This window comes from Mauremys reevesii, linkage group 8 (genome assembly GCF_016161935.1).
Source record: "Mauremys reevesii isolate NIE-2019 linkage group 8, ASM1616193v1, whole genome shotgun sequence".
Classification (NCBI taxonomy): Eukaryota; Metazoa; Chordata; order Testudines; family Geoemydidae; genus Mauremys; species Mauremys reevesii.
The window spans coordinates 94,041,807-94,066,387 of record NC_052630.1 but is presented as its reverse complement, the minus strand read 5'-3'; the positions used below and the strand labels follow the sequence as shown (position 1 = coordinate 94,066,387).

Below are 24,581 nucleotides of genomic sequence, written 5' to 3'. Positions count from 1 at the left end.
GAATTATCTGTATCTCTAAAATTGTTCCTTAAAAGCTCATTAGTCATAGATATAGTAATTGAATAACTGGTAAGAAAAGATATTGTCTAATAGTAGCACTGATCTTTAGAATGGACTCTAACCACTTAATAATCACATGTTACAATACTTGACCATTCAGACTGAACAAACAAATCTGCTGTGGGAGTGAGTGGTGAAAGATTTTCCATCAGAATAATTTCATCCGACACTGGATGGACAAAATGATCTAGCTGTGCACATTAAGGAGGTGCAGCTGATTCTGAAGCAAAAGCTGTGGTTGTAGCTGCATGAACTTCCTTGAGCCTCCTCCTAGCTGCAAGGTTGCTCTACTCTTGCTTTCTGATGTCTTCACTTTTTTAACTCCACCGTTCTGAAATAGAAACATCTTGCTGTCTAACCTTATTAAAAGAAGTGAACATATGATATACTTAGAAAGTCGAGCATGATTTTTCTGAGCCTATAAGCAATAAAACATTGGCACTTGTCCTCTAGGAATTGGAGGAGACCAGCAATTCATTTCACATAAGCCACCAAGAGGCAGAAATGGTCAGTTTTGGTTACTAGTATAATGAGTTGAATGAGCTAGTTGGAAAGCTTTGAGTAATCCCTGTGTGTAGATTTTAAATTCTCAATATGATCTGCAGACTAACTCAAGCATAAAACTTTGAAGGGGAGAGCATGGGGACATATGTCGCTGAGTGTTTCACAGCCTGGCTGATGATTTAACACCCAGAAGCTATGTGTTTGGGGGCAGGGTAAGCCTGTTTAATCTCAAAATACATGACATATTTGATTTGTAGGTGATTTCTGATAACGCAATTGGATACCATGTTTTAAGAAAAAGGCAGCAGCAAGGCCAGATGTCTTTCATGACTGCAACATACATACTAAGATTTGAAGGCCCACCACAAAGTGAATGAGTCAACAATGTGATGCAATTGTGAAAAACACTAATTACACTGGGGTGTATTAACAGGCTCTTGTATGTACGACACAGGAGATAATTGTCCCACTCTACTTGGCAATGGTGAGGCCACAGCTAGAGTACTGTGCCCAGTTCTGGATGCCGCCCTTTAGGAAATATGTGGACCAATTTGAGAGAGTCCGGAGAAGTGCAACAAGAATGATAAAATGGTTAGAAAACCTGACTTCTGAGGAAAAATTTTAAAAAACCAGGCATGTTTAGTCTTGAGGAATGCATTACGCTCATGAAAACCCACTGAGAAAATAGAACTCTATTATTTTAAACAGAAATTGTGCCAATTGTGCTCAGAAGATTTGTTGAACTAAGCAAGTTTTAAAGATAAGCCCTGTTTGAATGAATTTGGAGTTTCTGAGGTAGAGCCAAGGCATTGGCAAGGAAGTGTGTGGAAACTCCCACTGTGACTTTGTGTGCCTCATCCATCTAACCTGTGGATGAATAAAGAGGTGTGGATTCCAGGAGCTGTCAGTCCTGTCTTACTGCTTTGTATCTAGCTACACTCCACCACCACCCCAAGGAAAGACCTTTTATATGGAGATGGGCCTGAATCAAACCCCCGATCCTGAAACACCTGAACTCTGAAGTGTCCAGACCTGGATCCCATCGTCATAGCTTGGGCCTATCCCTATCTTTATCAGGGATAGGCCCAGGGATTGGCCGCGGTTCACCATTCATGGGGGTGTTGGGAAGCGGCGGCCAGCACATCCCTCGGCCTGCGCTGCTTCCCATAGCCCCCATTGGCCTGGGACGGCGAACTGCAGCCAGTGGGAGCCACGATTGGCCAAACCTGCGGACGCAGCAGGTAAACAAAGTGGCCCGGCCTGCCAGGGTGCTCACCCTGGCAAGTCGTGTGCCAAAGGTTGCCAATCCCGGTCATAGTTGATTAGTTGTTAAAATAGTTTTTCCTGTTGGGGGAAAAAAAAAAAGTTAAAAGCTCAGATTCCCTCCAGTGTGGTGGCACAGAACATGGCAGAAAGGCCCTGTTGCAGAATGCCAGACAGATTGGGGAGGGTAGTTTTTGGTGGTTCAATGTACCCTCCACTGCAACTAGCCAACACAGACTCAGAAGTGGGTGGTCCTAGCCAGGAAGGAAATGGCAGGATTTCACTGATTTAATGGTTCTCCTGAACAGCCTCTGCTGGCTACTACAGAGGCGCTAATGGACATTAAAGGCACCACTTGTCTGGTGGAACCCCTGAAGGAGAGTGGAGATGGAAACGCCTCTGGGCCAAGCTGATGCAGGAGGTACAGTTTTCACTTATTTGCATCAGCACAAGTGAATCTGCCCCAAGGTATCTAATTTCTAAAATACCTTAATTCTGCAGATATGAAGTCAGTGGCTACAATGTAAAGTGTGAGCCTGGTTGTTGGTTTACATACCTAGTAAAAAGATCACACCATGTTAAATGGAATTTTTGCAGGTTATAGTAAAGCTGTTCTACATCGCTGTACTGGGCATTGAATAGTTATCAGTTTTTAAACTCTTATGAGCAGCATGATACATCACAGTTGTGTTTAATATACATACAGTGCAATTTGGTAAGTAAATGGAGTTTTCAGTGCACTTTTTTGATGGATAGTACATAAAACAGCAGTGGGAAAAGTGCTTTTTCAGGAAAATGCATGTTTGCTTTTCTGTTTATCGAACTGATGGGTGTTTGCTTTTACTTGTGTCTGCTCAGGAAACCAAGTCCTGTCTCCTGGAGCTTCTGTTGGAAATGGCCTAACGCCAGAGGCTGCAAAAGACCTCGGTCTTGCTGAAGGGACTGCAGTAGCAGCATCTCTCATTGATGCACATGCTGGAGGACTAGGTATTCTTACATACTTACTGTTCTCAGAAACAGGGATATTATTGAAATTAAATTTTTATGTTTCTACAAACACAGGTAATTAAGCAGCAAGTTGCCCTTTTGCTGAAAGACCAATTCTTATCAAGTAGCATACTTTATATGCCCCGGAGCTCTGCTTTACCATGTTATATCCAAATTCATGTTATATCGGGTCGCGTTATATCGGGGTAGAGGTGTAGTATTCACTCAGCTCTATGTAGTATTATAATGTCCATTTCATAGACCTGAGGTAAAGAGACTTAAATAGTTTGTTCGATGTCATATGGATCCAGATTGTTCCCTGCAGCAAAATGACCCTCCCTGACTAGCTTGCTTCTGCTACCTGGACCATTGCTCACAGGTAGTGAGGGGTAGCAGGCTACCCTGTTACATCCAGCACATTCCACTGTGGGTGAATGGGAAGGAATGGGGAAGATACCATACAAGGTCAGACCAAAGGTCCATCTAGCCCAATATTCTGTCTTCTGAGGGTGGCCAATGCCAGGTGCCCCAGAGCGAATGAACAGAACAGGGAATCAGCAAGTGATCCATCCCCTGTTGCCCATTCCCAGCTTCTGGCAAACAAAGGGCTATCTGCTTCATCTGTAAATGCTGAGAAATTGAGACTACAATTATTGTGAGTACGGTTCATACTGTACCACCTCTGACTACCATGCAGGGATGAGGCCCCCTGTGCTATGCCTTGTACAGACAAATAACAAAGCAGACAGAGTCTGCCCCAGCCAATTGACAGTTTAGGTGTCAATAGGACACAAGAGACAGATGAAAGGAGGGGTGGGGGCGAGGGGAACTTGTGAGGATTAGGTGTCAATGAAACTAATAGAGTTTAGGATAAAAACAGTAGTCTAAAAACATAAGGAAGCTGGGTCTGTTTATAGGTATCCTGTGTAAAGCATAAATGAGGTAAATTATAGAACAAACTGTTTTGGTGCTAAAATAGTTAAAAAGTTCAAGGTTTTACCAGTACATTTAAAGAAGGCTTTTACTTTGAGACTCCATGGAGCTGTTGGAGGTGTGCATTATCGTACTTCATTGGCTGAGTTTAGGCTGACTTAAAAATGGTTCAGCCCCATAATTCCCCTTTGGTAAGGGTAATCTCCCTCTGTTTAAATAATGGAATGGAGACCTTTGTATATTTCCTTTATACTAGTCCAATGTGGGATGTAGCACAAAAATTGCTTGCTATATTAGGATTATGGGTGTAATTCATTTAAAATAACGTGTAGTCCTTGTGGCAACTTAGTCTCTGGATAGTACATTAAACAGCAGTGGGAAAAGTGCTCTAAGGTGCCACAAGGACTCCTCGTTGTTTTTACTTATAGAGAGTAACACTGCACATAGCATCCACAGTTTGTACCCACAAAAAATGGAATCTAGCTATTAAAAATCTGATCTGGTGTCAGTCATTTCTTAGCTGACTTTCAGTTGAGTATTCCTGAGCTTTGAGAGTATGTGAAATCTAGATTCAGTCTGAAGGCTTTTGGTTTTCACCAGTCTTTAGCTTTGAGTTTGAAAACAAACTTAAAAACCTAGCCCAGATTTGCCAGGAGGCTTATAAATCTTTCAAACAAATGTGAAATGGTTGCTGTTTACACATTAGAGGTGTCTAAATCTCTTCAAAAAAAGAACAGGAGTACTTGTGGCACGTTAGAGACTAACAAATTTATTTGAGCATAAGCTTTTGTGGGCTACAGCCATATCAACTCTAAGAGGCTAATTAATTAAGATAAGCAGTTATCAGCAGGAGGAAAAACAAACAAACTTGTAGTGGTAATCAAGATGGCCGATTTCAGACAGTTGACAAGAGGTGTGAGGATACTTAACATGGGGAAATTAATTACACAGCTTGAATCTCTCAGCCATTCCCAGTCTCTATTCAAGCCTAAATTAATGGTATCTAGTTTGCATATTAATTCAAATTCAGCAGTTTCTCATTGGAGTCTGTTTTTGAAGTTTTCTGTTGCAAAATTGTCACCTTTAAGTCTGTTACTGAGTGACCAGAGAGGTTGAAGTGTTCTCCTACTGGTTTTTGAATAATTCCTGATGTCCGATTTGTGTCCATTTATTCTTTTGTGTAGAGACTGTCCGGTTTGGCCAATGTACATGGCAGAGGGGCATTGCTGGCACATGATGGCATATATCACATTGGTAGAGGTGCAGGTGAACGAGCCCCTGATGGCGTGGCTGATGTGATTAGGTCCTATGATGGTGTCACTTGAATACATATGTGGACAGAGTTGGCATCGGGCTTTGTTGCAAGGATAGGTTCCTGGATTAGTGTTTTTGTTGTGTGGTGTGTGGTTGCTGGTGAGTATTTGCTTTAGGTTGTGGGGCTGTCTGTAAGCAAGGACTGGTCTGTCTCCCAAGATCTGTGAGAGTGAGGGATCTTCTTTCAGGATAGGTTGTAGATCTTTGATGATGCGCTGGAGAGGTTTTAGTTGGGGACTGAAGGTGATGGGAAGTGGCATTCTGTTATTTTCTTTGTTGGGCCTGTCACCTATTACAGGACTTCTGGGTACTCTTCTGGCTCTGTCAGTCTGGTTTTTTTCACTTCAGCAGGTGGGTATTGTAGCTGTAAGAATGCTTGATAGAGATCTTGTAGATGTTTCATCTAAGGGATTGGAGCAAATGTGGTTGTATCTTAGAGCTTGGCTGTAGACAATGATCATGTGGGTGTGTTCTGGATGGAAGCTGGAGGCATGTAGGTAAGTATAGCGGTCAGTAGGTTTCCGGTATAGGGTGGTGTTTGTGTGACCATCGCTTATTAGCACAGTAGTGTCCAAGAAATGGACCGCTTGTGTGGATTGGTCTAGGCTAAGGTTGATAGCGGGATGGAAATTGTTGAAATCATGGTGGAATTCCTCAAGGGTTTCTTTTCCATGGGTCCAGATGATGAAGATGTCATCAGTGTAGCGCAAATAGAGCAGGGACATTAGGGGATGATAGCTGAGAAAGTATTGTTCTAAGTCAGCCATAAAAATGTTGGCATAGTGTGGGCCATGCAGATACCCATCACAGTTTTGCATGGTTTTGATGTGGAATGCATCAGAAAGAAAAGGGAATAAGTTGGCATACTCCCTTGCGAAATGAGATCCCCGAGCTTCACAAAACTCCACTCTGCTCTTGCAATGAAAGTGCAGGATGCTTAATTCTGGGCTTGTAGCTTAGTGAAAGTATTGGTAGAAATTATTTTCAGACGTCTTTTAAAATGAAATGCATTTGAAATTTTGAAGCCCGCATACTTTTTTGTACTGATTTGGGGGGAAGGTGTACTTTATTTTGCTTATGAAAGTTTTTCATTTCACCTTTAATACATGTCATCCACATGCCATTTACTGTGTACTACCTACCTGTCCAGCAATAGGTCAGAGTCATACCTCACGCAGACTTCAGTAGAACTACTCAAGGGATGAATTTGCCCACTATGCTTTATTTACCATTTTCCTTCCAGCTGGTTTTATCACCAATAGTTTTTAGCCTTAGAGCTCCAGCATCATCTGGTTGAAATACATTTGTGACCTTTGGAAGTAGGAAAAAGGAAGACAGCAACATCTGATTTTCGGGCAAAAATTGTTCTCCGAGAACTGTATCACACAAGATTTCACGTTTCTGTGCTTCTCTACATGCATAGAGTTTATAGTGGGAGCTTCATGCATGTAGGGAAAACAAGGATCTCTGTGTCTTGCTCCAACTTGTCATTCTGAAAGGACAGTTTTGCTCTTCAGACTGGATTTACCAGTGTTTACAAAAATGCCTCTGTAATGCAGAGCTTTCATACTTCCTATGTCCAACTGCCAGTAAAGCAATTGGATCTGGTGGACTATGTCAAGGGAGGCATGAGCATGGACAATGCTTCCTTGATGTCCCAGTGGTTTGACTGCTGAGGGAAAACTGAACTATGCAATCCAAAGAGCATTGTTCTTGGCCAACAGCTACACATTGGTGCTTTTCCATAGAGTTGAACCGAGGCCCATCTGTCTGGAGATACTTCACAAAGGGGATGGCAGTGAGTGGTGGAGCTTGGAGAAGAGCCTCTCAGTGACGGTCTTCGGCAGTCATGCTTAGCAGTTGGAGTAGGTGTCAGGTCTAGTGGTCAAAGCAGAAGGTCAGAACCAAAGTCAGAGCCAAGAGTCAAAACAGAGTCGGATCCAGAAATCGGAGCTAAGAGTCAGAACCAGATTATCTGGAATATGGAAAGGCAGGAGCAGGGCTGGTTCTAAGTAGGGGCAATGTTGGAACAGGACTAGAACAATGCAGGGGGTGGGGCACGATCTAAACTGGAATGAGGCTGGGTACAGGGCAGGGTCAAGGCTGGGTACAGGGCTTGGAGTGAGGCAAGCACAGGGAGGCAGAGACACCACAGCTGCATACACTGAGTAGCCACAAAGCCTCTGCAGCTGCTTGGCTTAAGAGCAAGAGCAAGCGCCTCTCTGCCTTATCCAATCAGGTGGGTCTGCTGTGGTCCAGCTAGTCTCCTTGGCTGCCTGGTGTCTGGGCAGGTGCAACTGGAGGCCCTCATTCCTGACACTACCCTGTAGAAACTGGTTTTCCCTTCTTGTTTTTACTAAAACAAAGCCACCTGGTCGTGATCCTCTTCTCTAGTTCCCTGCTTGAGCTACTGCAGCCCTAGGGGTGGACTAATTCCAGCAGTCTGTGCAGCCCCAGTGGAAGGTAGATGCAGGGACCAGGATGAAAATAGGGATGATGGATGTGGAAGAGGAGCTATTGTAAGCTCCCCCATAATTAGCTCCACACCTGCGAACTGGGTAGCCATAGAAAGTTTCACCAACGTGGTTGCTTTAGTACTAGTTACTTAATCTTGGATCCCAGGAAAAATGTTCTTTCAAACTGTATTACATTAATGTGCACAAGAGAACTTTTAGTTCTCACACAGGCCAGTTAGTATGCGACATGTCGGTGCCCTTTAGAAATCACACCCCCTAGTGTGCATTGCTGCTCCACACAGACAAGCCCTCAGAGGCTGTGATCAAGTGATCCCTCTTAGCATGTTTTCCAATCTTAATTACCCTTGTGGCTGTTCTCTGAACCCTTTCCAATTTAACAACATCCTTCTTGAACTGTGAATACCAGAACTGGACACAGTATTCCAGCAGCTCTTACATCAGTGCCAAATACAGAGGTAAAGTAACCTGTCTATTCCTACTTAAGGTTCCCCTGTTTATGCAGCCAAGGCTCTCGTTAGTCCTTTTGGCCACAACATCACACTGGGAGTTCATGTTCCACTGGTTATCCACCATGACCCCTGAATCCCTTTCAGAGTCACTGCTTCCCAGGATAGAGTCCCCCATCTTGTAAGTATGGCCTATATTTTGTTCCTAGATGTGGACATTTACTTTTAGCTGTATTAAAACAGATCTTGTTTGCTTGTGTCCAGCTGGCCAAGCAATCCAGATCCGTGACTTGTCCTTTTCGTTATTTACCACTTCAATTTTTTTTATCATCTGCAAACTGTATCAATGATGACTGTATGTTTTCTTTCACATCATCGATAAAAATGTTAAAGTAACATAGGGCCAAGAACCGATCCATGCGGGACCCCTCTAGAAACACACCCACTCAATGATGATTCTCTGTTTTCAGTCACATTTTGAGACCAATCAGGTAGCCAGTTTTTAATCCATTTAATTTGAATCCGTTATGATCAGCTTGGAGTTGGATAGTCAGGTGAGGAAATTTCCTGTTACCTGAATTTCCTTTTCTGAGCTTTTCACATCCCACAAACATAAGGTCTGGCTCCCCGGTCTCAGGTGATGGGGAGTCAAAACTGATCTTTTGTCCTGGCTGGGACACAGGATTGACACTTTCCCAGAATGATATCATCCAAATGTAAGCGGGCACAGACTCACCTGGCGGCCCCTCCTGCTCGTTATCCTTAGGAATTAGCTTCCAGCGTCCAGAGCACCTTCTGCTGGCCAGTGATCCACCTTACTGCTGGCCCCCATGTTCTTCCCAGGACCCCAGTGCCTCTTTTACTGGGTGATGCCCCCTGGCAGTACCCCCACAGTCTGGGTCTCCCCCTCCCAGGGGAACCCCCACCCACTATCCCCACTTCACCTCAGTCTTGGCTACTGCCCAGTCTCCATCTAGCCCCCATTCACTGGGGCAGATTGCAGTGTAAGCCACTTATCACAGGCAAAGGGGTTCAGACCTGCTGCCTCTGCCTCCCCATGGCCTGCCCCATTGCAACCCTGCACCTATTCAGGCCTGCAGCCTGGGGCTTTCCAGGCCAGAGCTCCCAGCTCCTCTGTCTCTTCCCCAGCCCTGCTCCCAATCTAGGTGTCTTGCTTAGGTCCCTTCAGCCAGACCCTTCTCCCTCTACAAGCAGAGGGAGACTGCCTGGGCCTCTAGCTCACAGCCTCTTATAGGGACCAGCTGGGCCTGATTGGGGCATGGCCACAGCTGAGTCTACTTTCCCCAGTCAGCCCAGGCTTCTTGCCCCAACCACAGCCCTCTCCTGGGCTGTTTCAAGCCGCGCAGGGCAAGAGTGGGTAACCATCCCGCTACATCAAACCTCTTCTGGCTGCACTTTTCCCCTCACCTCCTTCTCTATGCACTCCCTATCCGTGGCCCCACAAAGTCCCGGGACCTCCTTGTCAACCTCCTCCTCGCCCTGGCTAAAATGGCTATCTACGCAACCAGGGAGAGGAGGTTGGCCAATGGAGACTTCTGTGACTGTGGGGCTTGTTTCCAGTCCTTAGTCCGTTCACGTATCCGGGCGGAGTTCCTATAGGCGGCATCCACTGGCTCCCTTGACGCCTTTGAGGAGCAGTGGGAGCTGTCCGGGGTTCTCTGCTCGGTGTCCCCGTCAGGCTCCCTTCTTATGACCCTTTGACCACACTCCTGTCCCTGTTCTTTTATTAGTTGTCCCCCGAAATCAGTTGGGTTTTGAGGTCCTGTAGATCCTCCCCTTCGGCTGGGGGGGATCCTTTAGCATTGGGCGGGCTTCCACCCGCCCAGTTCCCAGAAACCCAATAGGTACACCAAACCTCTACAATACTAAATGTCCTGTTAACCATCATGCTGTAAACTAATATCAGTTAAAGGCATCATGTTGTGGAGGACTCTCCTGCCAAGCACTGCATCTGCAGGTCACACAGGATGTGTCTCAGAGGTGTTCATGGAGACTTGGTTTTCAGAGTTACTGATCAGCCAGAGCACTCATGAGCATCAGCCAGAGCTGCAAGTGTTTATCACCTCTGAAAATTAAGCTTCTTTGACTTAGGGCCAGACGTATGGTTAGGCACTAGCTTAGGACTTGGGAAATGCAGGTTCAGTTCCCTGCTCCACCATAAACTTCCTGTGCAATCATGGGCATATCATTTAACCTCTCTTCCTCTGTTCCCTGTCTGTAAAATGGGGTTATTAATAACTCACAGGGGTGTTGCAAGGATAAACGCATTAAAGACTGTGAAGCCCTTTGGGAACTACTGAGAAGCGCTATGTAAGAGCCAGATATTATTATTTACAAAAGTATGTAGGCACCTAAAGATGCAGCTAGGCATGTAATGGGATGAGTACCTAAGTGAGTGTCTAGCTGCCATTGTCTTTCAATGAGAGATAGATCTGTACAGGCAATTTTGTATATTCCTGTAGACGCTTAGCTGGCTCTTTAGTGTGTAAAACATCTTTGTAAATCTGGCCCTTAATACCTCAATATGAATTTAGGTGGTTGTTTTTTTTTAATTAGGCACTCTGGTTTCAGGATTCCAACCACAGTTAACGTCCAAGTTTGAAAGTCTCTCTCACACACGTACAATGTGTTTGTTTTAATGTGTGTTTCATTATTAATCCAGCAAGATTCTATTTTCAAAGTCAGCCTGTTTTGGTATTAAAACATGGAGACATCCCTGTGTGGGGGTTTATTGCAGAGATGCAGAGATGTCAGACCAAATGCTGGGAGCACTAGAAATCTCCTCTTTCCATGTTAAACTTGTCATGCTGCATTCAGTAAACAAATTCTGAAGGTAGATCCGATCCCAGCTGTCCTGCTGGTGTCAGAAATGCTGGGAATTCTTGTAAATCAGAGAACTACAGTAGATTGAACCATAGAAGAGAATTTGTTGTTGTTTGTTTGTACTAGCATAGCATCTAGAAATCTAACAGAGATTGGGGCTCCATCGTGCCAGGCACTGTGAAGACCCATAGAGAGAAAGTCTTCCAAAGAGCTTGCATTCTAAGTACACACAAAACACACAAAGTGTTGGTTGGGGAAACACAGGCACAGAGAGGTGAAGCATCTTGTCCAAGATCACACAGCAAATCAGTGGCAGAGCTAGGAACGGAATCTATGTGTCCTAAACCTAATCCTAGTTTGGTGCCCCATGCACTGGACCACACTGCCTCTCTAGTAAGTGGACTTCTCTCATTTTCTGATAGTTTATTAAATACACTGGTCAAAACTAAGAAGTACTAAATTAATATTTAGTAAACAGCAGGTACTATTTTAGCCTTTTTTTATGATTTCCAATAGTTGTTTCTCCTAGATTATCCATATACTGTACATATGATTATAGTTTGTATTGACCATATTTAATCATTTAATCAGAGCATCTGTACTCTGGCTAGGAAACCAATTAGTCTCACTATGTGGGTGGGTGGGCGTTTTAAAAATAGGGAAAATCAGCATATTTTTCAGTCGAAGGACTTAACGTACTCATGTTGTAGAATATACATGATAATGTATAATCTCACATTGAATCACACTGCTGTGAACTATCTTATAAACAAATTCATATTGAACTGTGAGAAATATTTCCACATCTTATTTTTGTGGAGGTAGATGAATATTTGGTACACAAATTTCAACACTTCAAAACACTCCAGCGGACCTAATTTTCTTGGAGAGACACATGCTTTTACCCTTGCAGTTTTCATGTACAATGCTACAAAACAAGGGTCAGATTTTCAGAAACTGGGATGGCATTTTTGCAAGCTCAAGTTGTCAGTGCAATAAATGTAGGTGATTTTTTTTGTCCCCACAATCATTAGCCCCTACAGTTTAAGCAACTTAAATGTCTAAAGGTTGTGGAAATCAGTGCCTTACTGGCTAAGTGAGATGTATTAAGGGTGCATAAAACTGTGTGCAAAATGGTTACTTGCCCTTGCAATTTTGTGCTTTTGAAAATGGAGGCCCAGGCTAGGGTGGATCAAAAATTTGGCCCTAAATATAAGCAACATTGTGCCAGCAAAATTAGAGACTGCTTTTCAAAGTCAGGCCTGTAATCTCATTTTTTTTACATTCCATTTGCTTAGGTTTATTAAAATGTATACCATTCACTAAATACAATATAGACTTGTGTAACAAAATATCCCTTTCTCTTAGGACATAAAATATACAATTTGATTTTATGCTGTAAACATGCATCACCGAAGGCCTTTGTAAGGCTTAAATCATGAACCTTTAGCCAGTGACTTTCTCCTCCTCTTCATCATCTCTTCATACTTCATGTTGTATATGTTAAACTAATGCATTTATTTAAACATGGAGAATAATTTGCTGCACCCAACCTCTTTAGAGTTTGAAGTTTGAATCTTAACAAAACTGCACTAAAGGTCCAGCCTTTCCAGTATTAAGTGATCCTTTGAAATCAACAAGATATTGATTATGTGTGTGGGGAAAAATATACTGAAAGCTGGCCTGATGACATAATGTTAATTCCTATACAGAGGAATGAACAGCTCTTGTTATCTACACTGCCAGCCGCATGGCATATCAGTGAATAAATGTGGATGGGAAATAACTTTTCATATCTTAGAATTTTCAGTCCAGACACCATTTTCCACAGTGCCTCCATATTCCCATACAGGAGCTCTACCAGTCACAGATTCCCTGCTTTGTCTCTGCACATAGTGGGTGACATTTAACTGCTTAGGGGCTGGAGAACCAGTCACATGGATCTCTCTGTATGTTTTCCTCGGTGCTGTACAGGCAGCACTGTTACAAAGGTGATGGCTTGGAAAAGGGGTGTCTCTCTATGGTAGAGGGAGGCTGATGCAGGGTAGTAGCAAGGAGAGTCACTGCAAAACTAGGACAAATTGAGTGCAAATCCAGGAGAGCTGGAAGGAGGCTGTAGGAGGAGAGAATCTGTGAGATGTAAATCTGCTCTGGGAAGGGTTGCCAAATATGGGGCTGGTAGAGAAGAAGATGAAATAAGAAAGATTTGAACTGAAGAGAGAGAGTGCAGAAGAGAGAACGGGGAAGAGAGGGCGAGCATAAGAGTGCACATGAGAAGAGGGTAACCAGAGCAGAGGGCTCCAGGCACCAGCACGCCAAGCGCATGCCTGGGGCAGCAAGCCATGGGGGGCGCTCTGCCGGTCGCCGCGAGGGCAGCAGGCAAGTTGCCTTCGGTAGCTTGCCTGCGGAGGGTCCGCTGGTCCCACGGCTTCGGTGGACCTCCCGCAAGCGTGCTGCCGAATCCGCGGGACCGGGGACCTCCCGCAGGCAAGCCGCCGAAGGCAGCCTGCCTGCCATGCTTGGGGCGGCAAAATACCTAGAGCCGCCCCGGTAATTCAGAAGGACAGCTCTCCTTTCTCCATGGTTGGGTGAGAACTCCTGCTTCCCTTCCATCCCTTCTTTCCAGCTTCTTTAATCATAAAGTTCAGGAAATAAAACTGAAAGAGCCTAAGGAAAAATAGTGGTGGAGAGGAGAGAAAATAAGAAAACAAGGGGGAAATTGAAGATTTCCACTGAAAATAAATTCTAATGAAAATGAGGGGAAAAAGGATGGTGTCAGATAATGCAGCCATTATTTTAAAAGTAGAAAAATATTGAAGAAAAATATACAGAGGAAAGAAAATGCAGGGAGAAGAGTGAAAACATCTGCAACATGGTAAATTTAAACCAAGAAATACTGAGAATAATTAACTGCTCTAGTTAATGAAAAGTTGCCATGTATTAAAAATGTGATGTCTCATGTTTTGGGCATTTTCACCGTTTTGTCATAGTGTAGTCTATACACATAGTGTATAGAGGATATGCCCTAGAACATCTGCATGCTTTGGATCAGGGGTTCTCAAACTGGGGGTCGGGACCCCTCCAGGTCGCGAGGTTATTACATGGGGGATCACGAGCTGTCAGCCTCTATCCCAAACCCCGCTTTGCCTCCAGCATTTATGATGGTGTTAAATATATTTTAAAGTGTTTTTAATTTATAAGAGGGAGTCACACTCAGAGGCTTGCTATGTGAAAGGGGTCACCAGTACAAAAGTTTGAGAACCACTGCTCTAGATTAACCAGTTGAACATTAATTTCCATTGGATGTCATAATTGTTCCATTGAAATACATTCTTCTGAGTGTATCAAAAATGGTCCTCAAAGATAGAACAATAAAAACAGCACTTTCTCAGCATGCAGACTGAACTACAGTGACATGGTGGAGATTTAGTTTTCATAGCTAGTAAATTTTGACACACCGTCCATTTCTGCATTTGGCTAGGATTTTTGGATGTTCTGAGCTCTGGAATCTGTGACAGCTTTGAAGTCTGAGAGTGGGGTAGGAAGGAGATGAAGAGTTATTTGATATTTACTGCTACAGAGGTCTTGAGTATCTTCCAAGCTAGTGCATCTGAAATCTGTTACTAAAAAGCTGAAAACTGGAAGCTGAATAGATATATGCCCTTCATTCGACCTAGTCTATTAATTTTAAAGTGCCTAGAGTTAAAACTGAGTATGGGAGGTCTGGCTCTTGAGGCTATGACCTCAAAAAGCTGGAATAAACTACCTGCTCCATTAAAACAGGCTCCAGCATTGTAGATCTCTTATTTTACAATATCTGAAATACTTTGTTACTGTGGAAAAAGAACTGAAATTATGACTGCTAAGTGTTTCCTGCCGTTTGATACTGAGTGTCATATTGTTTTGTATGGTACTAAAGTTTGCTGTCTTAAATCTGTCCTTTGGGGACCTTCGCAAAAGAAATTGTGTATCCCATGAGGCTGTCCCAGGATACTACAGATTCTGACAAAAATAAACATAAAAACTATTTATAACAGCACTTAAATTGTCCTAAGAACTGAATGAAATGGCTTGATCTTCATTATAATTCTATGTTATAATTAGGGTTGCCAAATTTGGTTGGATGTATTCCTGGAGATTTCATCATATGACATAATCTTTAATTCCTGGAGACTCCAGGCCAATCCTAGAGGGTTGGCAACTGTAGTTATATTTAATGTTTTTTATTCATTAACATTAATTATAGCATGTTATAATTGTATCTCACTTCAGTCAATCACAAATAGGACTTTTTGAGAACTCACTGACAGTAAAGTTGGCATAAACTCTAAGGATGACGTTCTGGCCCCACTGAAATCAATAGCTCTATTGACGTCAGTAGGAATTTTCCTGAGATTTCTGCTGAAGTGATACACATTTTCTTAATGTTTAACAGTTATTGAACCACGAGACTTAGTAACACTCTGGGAAACATACAAATAAATGTCTACCTGTTGCACTGACAAGTCACACCTGGGTAGATTTGTATGCTGTAGTGGGCAGATAGACTTTAGTAGTTCTAACTATAGTACTTCTTAGTTCAGGAAACTACCTGTTAGACTAAACTAACAAGATCCTTAATGTGTAGTGGGGCATGTCACTGTCTGGCAGGTAAAAAATAAAGCATGATAGGTAGCACCAACACTTTAAGGATTCTGTTTATCTGTACAAATAAATGAATCCCATATGTGTACAGAATACCACAGACATAATCTCAGCCTCGCCTGCCCCTTGTATATTTCTTGGTTCAAATCGGATTCTGCATTTACACTATGTGTACTCAAGGATTTAGGGTCAGGTTTTTAGAGGTATTTAGGTGTCTGAAGATGCACATTAGTACTTAGGAGGATTTTCAAATGTGCCTAGGCTTTGATCAGTGCTTTTGGGAGGTACACACGCAAACACCCTGCACGGCAGTCAGACAGTAGATGCCACAGTGGGGGAACAAAGCAAGAAAACATGAAGGCACTTGCCTGCGATTCAAGAGATTAGGGTTAAATTCCCAGCTCTTCCACTGACTTCCTGTATGACCTTAGGCAAGTCACTTAGTCTCTTTGCATTTCAGTTCTTCATCTGTAAAACAGGGATGATGGTGATATTTCCTTTTGTTTTTTCATCTTTTCTCTATTTAGGCTATTGAAACTGTAAACTCTTCAGTACAGGGGCTGTCTTTTTCTACACATTTATATGATGCCTGGTAGAATGGGGCCATGATTACTGTTGAGGCCTCCTGCCTCTGCTGGAATATAAATAAAATAATAATAATGGGTATAGAGGAGAGTAATTAATCTGTGTAATGCCCCATACATTTGGAACATCCTTTATCTTGTCAATAAACAGTATCCACAGTCACCAGACTGGAATAGCCCTTTCTAATTGTGAAATTGGTCTGCTCTAGAAGCAGTGTGGGATCCTTTGCAACCATTCAAATACTAAACAACTCTGTTTTATGGAGGGTTGGGTTGTTTTTTAAGATATATTTTTTTTAAAAATATAGGAGTGATCGGAGCAGATGTGAAAGGATATAACCTGCCCTGTGAAAATCAGCCAGTTACGTCCCGGCTTGCTGTGATCTGTGGAACATCTTCCTGTCACATGGGGGTAGGTTGGCTGCATGGTCACAGTGATGGTTTTGTATAGTAGCTAATGTCTCTGAAGAGAAATTACACTTTATTTTCCCATCAGCACCCTCCCCCTTGTTTTGTTTTGTTACTTTGGTGTGTTCTTTATCTTTACTTTCAGATTTTAATTACATATTATGCATTTGCTAGCAACCAGGAGCTTTCATAGTAGTAGGGTGACCAGATAGCAACTGTGAAAAAACGGGGATAGGGAGTAGGGGGTAATAGGTGCCTATATAAGAAAAAGTCCCAAAAAACAGGACTGTCCCTTTAAAATTGAGACATGTGGTCACCCTACATAATAGTGGAAATCAATACTGGGGAAAAAACCCTGACATGAAGTGCTAAAGCAAAGTCTAACACAATGCTGCAGAAGCTTAAAGAGAGCAGCGTGAAATCAGAGCTGAAGACTCTGAATTTGAGTTATCCATGACAAGCATGTCACTAATGTGTTCCTGAGTAGCGTCTTCAGAGAAGTAGTGTGTGTTCTCCAGCAGCCCTTCTTCCCCCACCTCCTCACTCAATCAATATAAATCCATCTCTCTCTGAGAGCTGCAATGATCTATATTGAATTATATGTATGATGACTTCAAAAAAACCCAGATAAGCAATTTTTGCTTTGTTAATTTTTCCCAGTGAATTAACGAAAAAGCTTTTCCTTAGCTTGCAATTAAAATTTAGTGTCTGCTTTGGAAATTTATACCTAATTAAAATGTATGAGTCTGAAAGCTATTCCATTTAGATAAGTACCCTTTTCTGCCATATTTTTTATTTAAAACTCATTATGCTCTTAAATTTAGACTGGATTTTTCCCAAATGAGCAAATTGGGGCGGGGGTGGTAGAGGTTTTGCTGTCAAGGAAAGGCATCTCAGATTGTGAAAAGAGGGAGCTACTGTTAAATAATGTCGTTACTACACTTAATAGAAGTGCCTGTAGCTTGTCCTCATACTGTGTTTTCATGGAATAGGCCATGACAGCAGCATGTTAATAAGACAGTGACCTTATCAGTTATGCCCCAGTTCAGCAAAGGACTTAAGTATGTGCTTAATTTTAAGCATGCCAGTAATCTTGTCCCTATTAAGCCAAAGCATTTAGCAGATACTTGAAGTGAGTGGGATTTAATTATGTACTTAAGCACATGTTTAAATTCCTTGTTAAATCAGGATTTTAAGCCTAAAATCCCAACATCCTTAGCCCCGGTCTACACCTGAAAAGCTATATTGGGATCACGGTGTTGGTTAGGGGAGTGGGGGTTTTTTGTTTTTTTTATTGATATAGTTATATAGGTATAAGCCTTGGGAGATGCAGTTATACTGATATACAGGTGCCAAAATAGATCTTATTTTGCTGCCCAAAGTTGTATACTGGTATAACTGCATCCACACTGGGAGTGGAATCGGGGAGGAGGGTTGCCATTTTAACCATAGCAGTATAGTTAAAGCGGCAGAATTTTCTAGTATAGACAAGCCCTAATTGATATACCGTAGATTCGTACTCTACTCTGTGAGCGTAGTCCCAGTGAAGTATTCACAGAGTAAGATACTCCTTGATGTAAGTAAGGGGCCCTTAATGGCTTGAGCCCCAGCTTGGGGATAGGCATTTTCTGTGGTTCTCGGAGAAACTTAAACTGGTTTTCATTTAAAGGTAACAACTCAGCATTTACTAAGTATTTATTTCCTCCCTTCTCCCAGGTGTTTGTTTTGGTTGTAGGGTTTTGTTGTGGCGTTGTTTGGGGTTTTTTTTTTTTCAACTTTAAAGGCACCACAATTTCCAATCAACAGACAACAAGCAAATTCTAAGCTGTTCTGGATCAAATCTATGGGAGGCCTTTGGTTTAAGCGTCCTTTATCCCTATCTGCTTATATTGTACCAAGTGACTATAGAGCACATGGGGCAATTGTGTGTGTTTTTAATGAGACGTATATTCAACTGCAGTTGGTTGAAATTAGCTGTACCTTTTTTAAATTTGGGCTATAATATGGAAGTTTATTATACTCATGTTTTGTTAGAAATATATTTTTTCTCTCTCTCTCTTTGTACCGAGGGACCCTCAAGGCAATAGAGATTAATCATCAGGTTTAATTTAATGCAGTGGGAGAGAGACCTGTGTGGTCAGGCTGGCATTATAAAATGCCTTTGATCTGCCTCAGGTGCATGGAGCCCCAGTGAGCCAGCAACAATAATACCTTTGTGAGATGATCAGAGAAGAGAGAAAGAGAAAATGGTCTGTGTGGAAACTCAACGCCGTCCTTTGTTGTGGTTCTGGCGAACGAAAGAGCCAACTGTCAGGAGGAATTCAGAAAACAGAAAGCAGGGTTAAAGTGCAGCAGTTGGGCAGTGGATTTCTTCAAGGCCTCTTACAGGAAGCTGTTCAAAATCATCTACTGGATTATTATTTTTTCTTTTGGCACTGGTATGAGTGCTTTTGGTGGTATATGTGTGTCATGAATAGTTAGTAAAGGGTTAAAGTATAATACCTGGTGGGCACCTGACCTGAGGACCAATCAGGGAAGAGAATTTGAAACTCCTAGGAGGGAACTTTTCCCTCTGTTTGGGGGGGTCTTTGTCTTTTAGCCGTCTGGAGTTACAAGAGTCCAGATGTTTTAATCAAGTCTACAAGTTTCCACCTTTCTGAACTAAGTTCTTCTAGTCAAGATAGTGAGTATTAGAAAGATACGTTGTGTCCTCACCTAATAATCCTATGCTTGCAATTCTGTGTGTTTGTTATTGATTATTCTTATTCTGCTGTGTTGTTGTACTGAGAAAGAGAGAGGATTCTCTCCAGAACTTATATACCCTATGAGTGTCCAGCTTGGGCTCATAGAGATTCTGTATTTTCTTGTTTTTCTTTTAATAAATTCTTTCTATAAAGACTTGATTAAATCCCTTCCACTGTGGATAGGGGGAGGGGCGAAGACACTCTCTCGGTGGTGAGACAGGCTTATCTCCGGGCAGAGAAGGGAGGGGGGAGAGGGTTCCTCCTGGGTTTGATTCAAACAGTTGAATCAGGTATCTCTTTCCAGTGGCTAGGAGAGAGAGGGGAGGTTTCCCTCCGATGAGTGGATCTGTATTTCCCAGGAACGTCTCTGGAAAGGGGAGTGGGAGGGGAATATAGTGTCTGTGGTGGCAGCCTGAAGGAGACCTACCCTAAGGATTTTGGGGTGGGGGAAGACATGCTGGTCCTCACTTTGAAACCCCCCAGCTTCAAGTGAGGGTAGACCCATGACATGGTGGCAGCGGAGTTCGAACCCATTGTTAGAAGGAGTTTTTTTCAGCTGGGCTACGCTGAAGGGAGCTCTTTTCTTTCTTGTTGCTTGGACAGGCAGCTTGAGGAAAAGGTGGTTTTGAAGCAGGTTCAGGGTTAGAAGATTTTCAGTTTCTTCCAGGGCTTTCTGTTACAAAGCCCCTGTGGAGTGCTGTTTTCGTCCATTGTGAGAGGAGATATCACTCAGGATTCCTGAGGTGGGGGGAAATGCTCAACAAAGTACATTCCCATCCAACAGGAAAAACAGGTTTGTGGGGGGAGAGATAAACCCTCCAGCCAGGTTTTTTTTTTTCTCCCTGTGTTGAGAACACAGATCTCTGAGGAAATAGACCAGATTTTTCTCAGGGGTATTGTTAGCAGCAGCCTTTCAGCTGGGCTGCTGAGTACAGCTACTCAGAGCAGAGTGGGACAGAGAATTTTTTTTTTACTCTTTCCCTCTTTCTCAGTACAAACCAGTAACATTACACAAACCACAATTTGCTATACAAAGGATTGATTTCTCTTTCTTTACTCAAGTTATCATAGGCAGGGGTAGGGACTGTCAAGCAACACAAACAGTTCACTGACTGCAGAGGGGTGGCCAGCACCTGAAGGCACAGACATGACTGACTCAAAGACCGAACTGGAAATTGCTCAAGTAAAATTAAAAATCCTACAGGCACAAAAAGAGAAGGAGGAAGCTGCCCATCAGAGAGAGATGGAAAAACTAGAAGCTAACCAGAAAGCCAAAGAGGCAGAACACAGGCGGGCAATGGCAGCCAAAGAGGCTGACCGGGCAACCAAAGAGTTAGAGCTACGAATCCAGACACAGGCTTTGGAATTCGACAAAGCTAAACAGCAAACTCCACCCAATCCAATCCCTCTTCAACCTACTGATCAACCTTCTCGGAGAAAATTTCCCGCCTACAGGGCAGGGGATGATGTTGAGGCCTTTTTAGAAAACTTTGAGAGGGCCTGTATTGGATACCATCTTCCTAAAGATCAATACATGCTGGAGCTGAGGTCACAGCTCAGCGGACAATTATCCCTGGTGGCAGCTGAAATGCCTCTGGGCCAAATGAACGACTTTCAACTATTCCTAACCAAGGCCAGACTCAGAATGGGCATCACCCTGATCACGCCCGTCAGCGTTTCAGAAACCAGAAATGGACACCGGAGGAGTCATTTCCAAAACACGCCTCCTACATTGAAAAGCATTTTTCTTCCTGGTTAGCAGGAGCCAATGTTCAAACCATGGACGAGCTAACCCTCCTGATGATGATGGAGCAGTTCTTGGATGGTGTTCCGGAGAACATTAGACGCTACATACAAGATGGTAAACCAAAATCTCTCACTGAGGCAGGAGATTGGAGCCAGATGGATGGCATCGGTAGACAACCACAAGGTAGCCACCGAGACTAAACCTTACCATCGAGGGCCAATCAAGCCCACACCTACAACCCAAGCACAGTCACACCCTACTTCTTCTTCTACCTCACCAGTTTCCAGTAAACCAACACAACCCGTGACCCATCAAGTGGGCGATGTTTTGGATGCAATGAACTGGGGCATATCAAAGCCAAATGCCCGAAGAACCTGAAGTCCAACTCCTTGCACCTGCACACCAAGGAAACCGGAATTAGATATATCTCAAATACCCGTATGCTTTAGGAAACTTTGAGAGTGGACGGAAAGGAAGTTATCGCATGGAGAGACACTGCAGCACATATGTCAGCTATCCAGTGGACCCCAAATTCATCAACCCGAAAAGCACAGTGACTGTTCGACCCTTCATGTCAAAACCTGTGACATTACAGTTACCTGTCCAGTACAAGGGCTGGTCAGGACGTGGACTTTGCTGTCTATGACAATTATTCTGTCCCCATGATTCTGGGCAACCACTTAGCCCATCACGTTGAGCCGCCAGAAACAGAGGGAGTGGTTACAGCTGCTGCAGCCATCCCTGTCCCTGAGCCATCCACCAAGACCCCGTCTGTGTTAACAGGGACCCAGACAGAGGTGGTGGAACCGGATCCCATGACAACACCTACAGCAGCCATACTACATCCAGTCCCAGAACCGGAACTGGAAGAGCAACCAGCGGCAGTACCAGCGCCAGCACCGACGCCAGCGCAAACTGGCAGAAGCAGCAGACAACCCTACCCAAGAGGCTCAGCCGAGCCTGAAATGACACTTTGTGCACCAGCGGGCGCGGTTCAACAACCTCATCACCTACATCGCCCACAGGAACTGGTGTCTCCGCCTCGAACAGTTCCAAGCAGAGCAGGAAGCCGATGACAGCCTCAAAAAGCATGGGCGGCGCGCGCCAGCCGCCTCTCAGCTCCACTCAACCGATCCCGGTTTGTGGTGGACCAAGGACTTTATACAAGGAAAGTCTTTATGGTGGACACCAGGAGGGCTGGCATCCTCAAAAAAAAGCTCTGCCCATGATCATCCCAGTGGCCATGCTGGGGTGAACCAAAGACAGGTTGGGAAGGTCCTTCGACTGGGAGGATGGGCAAGGACATTGCCAAGTATGTCCGGTCTTGTGAGGTATGCCAAAGGTAGGGAAACCTCAAGACCAGGTCAAGGCCCTCTCCAGCCACTTCCCATAATTGAGGTCCCATTTCAGCGAGTAGCTGTGGATATTATGGGTCCTTTCCCAAAAAGACCCCAGAGGAAAGCAGTACATACTGACTTTTGTGGACTTTGCTACCAGATGGCCGGAAGCAGTAGCTCTAGGCAACACCAGGGCTAACACTGTGTGCCAGGCCTTAACTGACATTTTTACCAGGGTGGGTTGGCCCTCTGAAATTCTTACAGATTCGGGAACAAATTTCCTATCAGGGACCATGAAAGACCTGTGGGAAACTCATGGGTGCATCACTTGGTTGCCACCATCACCAAACTAATGGCCTAGTGGAAAGGTTCAATGGAACTTTGGGGCCATGATCAATGAACACTCCAATAATTGGGATCTAGTGTTACAACAGTTGCTGTTTGCCTACAGGGCTGTTCCACATCCCAGTTTAGGATTCTCACCATTCGAGCTGGTGTATGGCCATGAGGTTAAGGGGCCATTACAGCTGGTAAAGCAGCAATGGGAGGGGTTTACACCTTCCCAGGGACTAACATTCTGGACTTTGTAAACAACCTTCAAAACACCCTCCGAGACTCTTGGGCCCTTGCTCGAGAGAGCTTAAAGGATGCTCCAAAGGTCTGGTATGATAGACACACCAGAGAGCGTTCCTTCAAGGTAGGAGACCAGGTCATGGTCTTGAAGGCGCAACAGGCCCATAAGATGGAAGCATCCTGGGAAGGACCATACGTGGTCCAGGAGCGCCTGGGAGCTGTTAACTACCTCATAACATTCCCTGATTCCTCTTTAAAGCCTAAAGTGTTTCATGTTAACTCTCTAAAGCCCTTTTATCCCAGAGAATTACAGGTCTGTCACTTTACAGTTCAGGAAGGAGATGACACCGAGTGGCCTGAAGGTGTCTACTACGAAAAAAGAAATGGTGGTGTGGAAGAGGTGACCCTCTCCTCAACCCTGCAACGTCTGCAGCGGCAACAGATCAAGGAGCTGTGCACTCTCTTCGCGCCCTTGTTCTCAGCCAACCCAGGACGGACTGAGCAAACCTGCCACTCCATTGACACAGGTAATGCTCACCCGATTAGGAGGTGTCACCTCATGCCAAAGTTGCTATTAAACAGGAGATTGACAACATGTTGGAGATGGGTATCATCCGCCCTTCTACCAGTGCATGGGCATCTCCAGTGGTTCTGGTTCCCAAACCAGATGCTAAATGCTGTAACTCGTCCAGACAACTATCCAATGCCACGCACTGATGAGCTATTGGCAGTTCATCTCTACCATTGACTTAACCAAGGGTACTGGCAAGTACCACTAGATGAACCCGCCAGGAAAAATCTGCCTTCATCACCCATGCAGGGGTGTATGAGTTTAATGTGCTTCCATTCGGATTACGGAATGCACCTGCCACCTTCCAAAGGCTGGTGGATGGTCTACTAGCGGGATTGGGAGACTGTGCAGTTGCATACCTCGATGATGTGGCCATTTTTTCTGATTCATGGCACCTAGAACATTTGAAAATGGTTTTGAGCGCATCAAGCAGGCAGGACTTACTGTCAAGGCCAAAAAGTGTCAAATAGGCCAAAACAGAGTGACTTACCTAGGACACCAGGTGGGTCAAGGAACCATCAACCCCCTACAGGCCAAGGTTGAGGCTATCCAACAGTGGCCTGTCCAAGCAGGTCCAATCCTTCTTAGGTTTGGCCGGATATTACAGGCGATTTGTACCACACTACAGCCAAATCGCTGCCCCACTAACTGATCTGACCAGGAAAACCCAGCCAAATGCAGTTAAGTGGACTGATGAGTGTCAGAAAGCCTTTACCCAGCTTAAGGCGATACTCATGTCGGACCCTGTCTTAAGGGCCCCAGACTTTGACAAACCCTTCCTAGTTACCACCGATGCATCTGAACGTGGGGTAGGAGCGGTACTCATGCAGGAAGGACCGGATCACAACTTCCATCCTGTCGTATTTCTCAGCAAGAAACTGTCTGAGAGGAAAGCCACTGGTCCATCAGTGAAAAGAATGTTACGCCATTGTATATGCCCTGGGAAAGCTTGGGGGCAGTTCCAGCTACAAACTGACCATGCTGCGCTAAAGTGGCTTCACACCAACAAGGGAAACAACAAGAAACTTCTCCGCTGGAGCTTAGCTCTCCAAGACTTTGACTTTGACATTCAACACATTTCAGGAGCTTCCAACAAAGTTGCTGATGCACTCTCTCGTGAAAGTTTCCCAGAATCAAGTGGCTAA

General features: G+C 44.0%; 1 protein-coding gene across 5 annotated transcripts in view; it reads left to right on the top strand.

The window, feature by feature from the left end:
• FGGY (FGGY carbohydrate kinase domain containing) overlaps positions 1–24,581 on the top strand; it is a 365,851-nt gene that overhangs the window by 254,743 nt on the left and 86,527 nt on the right. For all 5 annotated transcript variants that reach the window (XM_039486503.1, XM_039486506.1, XM_039486502.1 and 2 more), the window contains 2 exons: positions 2,686–2,814; positions 16,365–16,468. In XM_039486503.1, the coding sequence (XP_039342437.1) occupies positions 2,686–2,814; positions 16,365–16,468 (233 nt within the window). The remainder of the gene's footprint in view (positions 1–2,685; positions 2,815–16,364; positions 16,469–24,581) is intronic.